The sequence below is a fragment of the Pinus tabuliformis genome, chromosome 5_1, assembly GCF_031772625.1.
Source record: "Pinus tabuliformis cultivar Carrire ecotype Pingquan chromosome 5_1, CPIR1, whole genome shotgun sequence".
Classification (NCBI taxonomy): Eukaryota; Viridiplantae; Streptophyta; class Pinopsida; order Pinales; family Pinaceae; genus Pinus; species Pinus tabuliformis.
Genome location: NC_142305.1, coordinates 367403943 through 367411723, shown reverse-complemented (window position 1 = coordinate 367411723; position 7781 = coordinate 367403943). Strand labels below are relative to the sequence as shown.

Here is a 7781-nt window from a genome sequence, read left to right as displayed (position 1 = left end):
CCACAGGAAAAAAAATTCTTAATCCAATTTTATTATAAAAATAAAAAAATAAAAAATCTCATGCTTATAGAAATTTAATAAAAATTAACTTCAATTCAATATCCCAAAATGACCCTCCATGCAAGAAGAAAAAACAATCCTAACCTATCCATGATCCGTTAGCAATCCCAAGAATAAAAAACAGTTCGCCTTCATTTTTGAGGTTTATTTTAACTACGCCTCTAATGGTCGTAGATTTTAAATCAATAAGGATCCCTCAATGTGTCCAGATCCTTGTACTCGTGAAGTATTCTGATATGGTTATTGATATTTCCTTCTCTTTCTAGCACTTCGGAAGGTCTGAAGGGGGAGGTTCTAATGTTGCAAAAGGACCGCGACCGTTCTTCACTAGGAACACCGTATTCAATCCCCACGATAAATGGACGTCTAAATGGCAGTGCAGAAACCACACTCCTGTCCAAAGAATGAAGATAATTTGCATTTAATATCGAGCGAGCACTAATATGGGAATAAAATCGGCAGGATAATAATCAAATTGAAGAGCAAATGAGTTTATGTATGTATATACCTGGATTGTCAGCTTTGAATCTTATGGCAACCCACCCGCTTATTGGAGCGATCACGGTGTTGCGCTGTGGAGGATCAACCAGATTAAACTTAAGCGGATCGGTTTTCCGGTCATAGTTGCCGAAACCTTGTCCCACCACGTAAAAATCGTAACCATGAAGATGCATCGGATGGTTCTCTCCCCCTAAGATGTTTGTGTTCTGATACACCAGCTGTACTGTTGAGTTGTAGGTGACAACTCTCACCTTTGTTGCCATTTCAGGAACCCAAAGTCTTCTGGGAATATCGTCCCCTGTATAGTTGAATCTAAGGGGAGGTTTTGATGGAAAATCCCTCTTAAACACACCATTAATACCGAAATAATAAGCTTGCAGCAGGGCCACGCTGGGCAATACAAAGGAGATGTTGTTCATGCTTGCAGTGATCCTAGTTCGATTAGGGCCTAGACAGGTGTTTCCAGCTTCACATGGAAGTAATCCCACTCCAACTGTGGCGATGAGGCTGTCATCTATGCTATGTGGAACGTCCACTGGGAACTCTTTGGAATTTAGGCTTCGCAGTGCTCTACTAAATCTAGTGACGACGGCGGTGTCGTTGTAGTATGGAAGCCTAGGTAAAATGGGGCGTGTATTTTTGTGTCCCACGTAATCAAAAATTGTTGTAGTTGTAGTGTTATCAAAAAGGCCTGATGCCAGATTGTTATAATCTCGGGCAGCCATATAGTATCTGCCCACTGGTTGGTCGGCGGTGACAAGAACGTCAGTACTCTGGCCGGGAGCAATGACGATTACATCTGTTTTGTATGGCTTGGTGTAGGAAGCATCCACAACCACAACTGTAAATTTGTGGCCTGCTATCTTGAAAAAGTGCGCACTATTGACTGCAGCATTGACCATCCGTAGAAGGTAAGTTTCTCCTTGTTTTACAAGAAACCGAAAAGTCCCTGCATCAACAATATGAATAAGTCAATATTCAACAAACCGATTTATATAATTTCAATACCTGATCTATGAAAGGAAAGTATTAATACCTGCCCTAGAGCAGTTATACAGGTCTCCTGGCTGTCCATTTAGGGTATATGCATCCGACAAATTGGGCGCACCACCAGTCCGGAGTGCTTCGTCTATAACCGCGATAGGGTCACCGTTCCACCATTCTCCTGTTCCATTACAGCATTGCTTTTAATCAATATTAGCCATTGAACATACATTAATGATTTCTGTATTGAAGATCAAAGCAACTCATTACCTATTATAAGAGGAGTTTCCCCATGGGGTTTAGGAAAGGGATATGAGCTTTCTTTCTTAGGGTAGATTACGAAAGCTCCATGCACAGTAGCTAGGAGCCATGACACATGAGCATGCCACCACAAGGTTCCTTCTTGATCAGTGATGTTGAATCTGTATGTGTAACGTCCACCAGGTTGAATGGGACATTGTGTAATATATCCAGGTCCATCAGCCCACCCTGTACGCAGCTGCCTCACTCCATGCCTGACAGATATAAGGACGAATCTTATAATCTATACCCATCAAATATGTTGGAATATTAATTCCAACCGCTGTGCAGCAGCAACAGCTGTTTTACTTTATTCATTGTCTTTATCCGGCGCCCCACATTTTTCCCCCGATCTGTTAAATCACCGCTATTACCATCTTTTCACCGTTTGCTTGTTTGTGTTCCCAAAGGAGGAGGAAGATCAGATCTGGGCTCTGCGCCATAACAGCTCACCAAACAGCATTAAAGAGGAAGCATGGCTGAGAAGGAAAGTACCAGCCTCGAGCCAGCCGCAACATTTATCAGTCTTGGGTTTCCACATAACCGACTCAAGCAGCACAGCAGAATGTCAAAAAAATCAAATCTGTTAATTATGAGCAGCAGATATTTCATCAGCAAGTTAAGGCGGTGAAGAACCTTTCCTGCACTATAAATAGAAACAGAAACAGAAGTAAAACATATGTGTGAAAGAGAGAGATAGAGAGCAGAGGGGAGCACGCAGCAGCGTGAGTATAGTTTTCTGTTGGTGAATATGAAAACGCAGCACACAGCAGTGTTAAGAGTTTAGCAATATAGCGCAGCAGCGCTGGAATGTAATTTCTGTGTTTTTTAAGAAAGAATGTGCAGCAGCATGAGCTCACATGAATGAAGCCATTTTGCACAGCAGTGCTGAAATTTTATGAGATAGTTGTTGTGTGGAACTGAAGCGTTCCTGATGTAATCCCTCTGTCAAGAGGAAGATGCTTTTCAGCATAGTTTGGTGAATCCCTCTGTTGAGAGGAAGATGCTCTTTAGCATAGATTGTAAATCCCTCTGTTAAGAGGAAGATGTTTTATAACAGCAGTTGTGGAAATCCCTCTATGTGATGAAGACTTAGTTTTATCAGTTAGTTTACTTTCATAAATAGAAATTCCTTTCTGTGCGTTTCTGTTTCACCAAAAGTTATTTCGTCAAAATTTCTTAGTTGCTGAAATAGCTCGTAACTCAAAAATACTTGACGTCAAAATTTTTACGTTGCTGAAACACCGTTGCTGAAACACCTGTTTCAGCAACTGAAAAAAAACTGTGTTGCTGAAACACTGTTTCCAGCAAACGAATTTTTCTGTTTTTCTGAGTTAAAAACAGAGTATTTTCCTGTGTCAAAACCAGAATGTTATTTTGATCAGTTTGTGATCCTGAGGCAAAGTAGAGCATTATTTTATGCTCGGTTTTGTGTTTTTGAATTATCAGAAAACAGAGTATTTCTCTCTGTTCATATTTTTGTTGTTTCGGAATTTATCAGAAAATTCTGAACAGTGGAAACAGAGGATTTTTCCACTGTATTCTGTTTGGAATAACCAGAAATTCCCGACATGGTATCAGAGCTAGTCCAGGCTCTTTGAAGTGTCAAAGAAGCTGAAGGAAGATTTCTTGCAGCAGCAACTTCTCCAGCAGCGTGAAGACTCAGCCAAGAAAAATATAAGGTATTTCTCAAGAATTTCTTTTGTGTTGCTGTTGAAGAAACAATCAGTTATTTTAAAATACTCAGTCAAATGGCAAGGTCAAAGAAGAAAGTCACCAATCCTGCTAAGAATGTGTCTCCCTCTACTCCCAAAATAGAAGACAATCAACTTGAAAGCATTCTATTTGAGGCTTCAAGACTTAATGGAAATTTTGATATGTGGGAAATAAAAATGAGGACTGTCTTACAGTCTCAAGGGATTGAAATTTGGGAATCAGTGATTGATGATAGCAAGATAGATAGAGAATCCATGGAGTATGATGCACAAGCAGCAAAGACAATTTTGGATGGGCTGCCTGATTCTTTAAAGAAGAATATAGGAAAATATTCATCAGCAAAGGATATATGGGACAGACTTCATGACCTTCATGCAAAGGGAGCACTGACCACGACAATCAGTCAAGAAGGAAATTCTGAACCCATCATAGAAGCTGAAAATGAGAAGGTTGACCTCATCAAACTTCAAGTACAAGAAAGAGATGAAGAGCTCGCCAAGCTTAAGAAGGAACTTGATCAAAGCAAAAGGAAGCATCATGAAGAAGTCATATCCATGACAAATCAGTTGAATAAAGCAAGGAAGCAGGAAGATATCTTGTCAAATCAACTTGAACAAAGGCACAAGAGAGTGAACAAACTTGTAGAAGAGATTGGACAGTACAAGTTAGAGGTCTCCTCCCTTAAGTCTAAATTACAAGAAGCCAGGAAGCAGGCACAAGAAGCTGAGAAGAGAATGGAGAGCAGTCAAGCAAAAGATGAAGAAACCTCCAAAATGAAGACAGATATTATCTCTCTTAAAGTAGTAGCAGCTGAAGCTACTTGTAGCAAGGAAGAAACTGAGAAACAACTTACAAAGAAGAATGATGAATGTGAAAAGTTAGAAGAAGAGATTGTCCTCCTCAGGAAGAAGGTTGAAGGGATGAACAAGATCATGAAGAGCTCTCAAGCCTTGGATGATATGCTCAGCTATCACAGATCTCCATATGATAAATCAGGACTTGGGTATGTAGGTGAACCCTCAAACAAGTATGAGGATGCCTTAAGCAAAGGAGATGTGAAGAAGCCAGAAAGAGATGGTGATGCTCCTAGTTCCAGCAAAGGCAAGGAGAAAAATGAAGGCTGCAATAGAAGAAATCCTGCTCCAAGCATAAAACCAGCTCCAAGAAGAAATGTAGCTGATGGCAAAGAGGCAAGATGCAATGGTCATCAACAAAGGATCTCAAGGCAGCAAGGCTTCGAAAGTACATCAAGGAAACCTCCATATACCAGGTATCAAATTTCATTTTTTGGTTATTGTTATTGTTGTTCAAACTTTGGTCATATCGCAAAAGACTGCAGAGCAGCTCATAGAGATAGATGTTGCAGTCTCCGACAATCTCCAAGAAACAATTTTGCAAGAAGAAATCATGAATTTTTATTCATGAACAATGTTGAATGTTTCAAGTGTCATAACATTGGGCATATGGCATGTGACTGTAACTTGACATGGGCCTTTACACAAGCTAAACCCATGCAAAAGAAGAAAGTTACACAAGTATGGAGGAGGAAGAAAACACAGTCCGAAAGTCCCTTGAGCTCTCCAGCCGATCTAAGTTTCTTTTGAGAAGATTCTGCCAAAAGAAGATAATGCATACACTAAAGGGGAGCCTGTAACTTTTTTTTTTTTTTTTTTATCATCATTGCTGAACTGTATTAACAGTCATTCTTTGATGAAGATCTTCTTATAAGGAAGAGATATGGAATTAAATCTCCCATGACAACAGAGAAGGAGCAGGTTGCTGATATTCTGACCAAACCAGTGAATCAGTAAAGTTTTGAGTTTTTATTGAAATGTCTGGGTATGATTGAACGCCCAGCAGTTGAAATTAAAAGGGGAGTGTTGGAATATTAATTCCAACTGTTGTGCAGCAGCAACAGCTGTTTTACTTTATTCATTTGTCTTTATCCGGCGCCCCACATTTTTCCCCCGATCTGTTAAATCACCGCTATTACCATCTTTTCACCGTTTGCTTGTTTGTGTTCCCAAAGGAGGAGGAAGATCAGATCTGGGCTCTGCGCCATAACAGCTCACCAAACAGCATTAAAGAGGAAGCATGGCTGAGAAGGAAAGTACCAGCCTCGAGCCAGCCGCAACATTTATCAGTCTTGGGTTTCCACATAACCGACTCAAGCAGCACAGCAGAATGTCAAAAAAATCAAATCTGTTAATTATGAGCAGCAGATTCATCAGCAAGTTAAGGCGGTGAAGAACCTTTCCTGCACTATAAATAGAAACAGAAACAGAAGTAAAACATATGTGTGAAAGAGAGAGATAGAGAGCAGAGGGGAGCACGCAGCAGCGTGAGTATAGTTTTCTGTTGGTGAATATGGAAACGCAGCACACAGCAGTGTTAAGAGTTTAGCAATATAGCGCAGCAGCGCTGGAATGTAATTTCTGTGTTTTTTAAGAAAGAATGTGCAGCAGCATGAGCTCACATGAATGAAGCCATTTTGCACAGCAGTGCTGAAATTTTATGAGATAGTTGTTGTGTGGAACTGAAGCGTTCCTGATGTAATCCCTCTGTCAAGAGGAAGATGCTATTCAGCATAGTTTGGTGAATCCCTCTGTTGAGAGGAAGATGCTCTTTAGCATAGATTGTAAATCCCTCTGTTAAGAGGAAGATGTTTTATAACAGCAGTTGTGGAAATCCCTCTATGTGAGGAAGACTTAGTTTTATCAGTTAGTTTACTTTCATAAATAGAAATTCCTTTCTGTGCGTTTCTGTTTCACCAAAAGTTATTTCGTCAAAATTTCTTAATTGCTGAAACAGCTCGTAACTCAAAAATACTTGACGTCAAAATTTTTACGTTGCTGAAACACCGTTGCTGAAACACCTGTTTCAGCAACTGAAAAAAAACTGTGTTGCTGAAACACCGTTTCCAGCAAACGAATTTTTCTGTTTTTCTGAGTTAAAAACAGAGTATTTTCCTGTGTCAAAACCAGAATGTTATTTTGATCAGTTTGTGATCCTGAGGCAAAGTAGAGCATTATTTTATGCTCGGTTTTGTGTTTTTGAATTATCAGAAAACAGAGTATTTCTCTCCGTTCATATTTTTGTTGTTTCGGAATTTATCAGAAAATTCTGAACAGTGGAAACAGAGGATTTTTCCACTGTATTCTGTTTGGAATAACCAGAAATTCCCGACAAAATATATCTGTAAAGACCGCATCTATACGCATCAAATATATCTATAAACCGCAGCAGATAGGCAACGCATAGCCATTATACAAATTCACCTTAAATGTGACTTGTTAAGTAGTATTTCGTTTAAGATATATATCAATGTTTCATAAGCAATGTTCATGATCATGAAGCTTTAACATGCCTTTAGCTAAACCTTCAATAACAAAACCTTGACTTGACAATTGTCATTTAAGGGGAGTCTATATAATGGATAGGAGATCTGCGGTTCTTCCCGTTAAGGTTAGAGTGACATACCAGTGAATAGTGGCATTATACTTGGCTCTGTTATAAACTTTAACAATAAGACTGTCCCCATTGCGTACATGAATCGTTGGGCCTGGTAGCTGTCCATTGACGACGACTAATTCATACGTCTTGCATAGCCTCGTAATATTCTTCTGTTCAAGCTGTGTAGGCATCCAAACATCAAACATTAAAGATATCCACTACTTGCATAGCCTCTAGGTGAAGTCTTTCCTTCTTTCCTTTTCCAAAGCTTTTTGGCTATACAGACCTAAAACATCAAAATGACTAATTAACAAACTTACGATGAAGGTATATCTGTGGACGTCTGCGTTTGTGATGGCAGCCAAACAAACAACAAATGAGATTAGAAAAGCAAGCCTGAACGGACATACTGCCTGCAATGACATTATTACGACCCTGAAAATGGTGTATCTAACTAACGTCCTTAACTGACTCGACAAGTTAAGGAATGAATCGTTCAACGACGAGTAACAGCACTCGTCACTGGATGCATTACTGGTCTGTGTTTCTGGTAACGACATCGAATATATATATGAGACCAAGGTGTTGTAGCAAGTTGTTAGGAATAATTTATTGTGGAACGACAGGACAAGTGGCATTATCATTGATCGTGAGGAACGGTAGAGGCTTTCATTGTCTGAATTTTTAATCCAATCATGATACCTACTGACAAGAGGAAAATTTTATACGTTTTGCTTAATATATTTATATGTTGTAACATTTAATGC

The 7781-nt window shown here is 39.5% G+C and overlaps 1 protein-coding gene across 1 annotated transcript; it reads right to left on the bottom strand.

Moving 5' to 3' along the window:
- Positions 1–322: 322 nt before the first annotated feature.
- LOC149164972 (laccase-3-like) lies at positions 323–7439 on the bottom strand. Its single transcript, XM_089429666.1, has 6 exons — positions 7335–7439; positions 7042–7193; positions 1816–2060; positions 1598–1726; positions 569–1510; positions 323–453 (listed from the first exon to the last, which is right to left on the bottom strand). Exons 1-6 carry the CDS (start codon positions 7437–7439, stop codon positions 323–325), a joined length of 1704 nt encoding a protein of 567 aa, XP_089285792.1.
- Between the last annotated feature and the right edge of the window lie 342 nt (positions 7440–7781).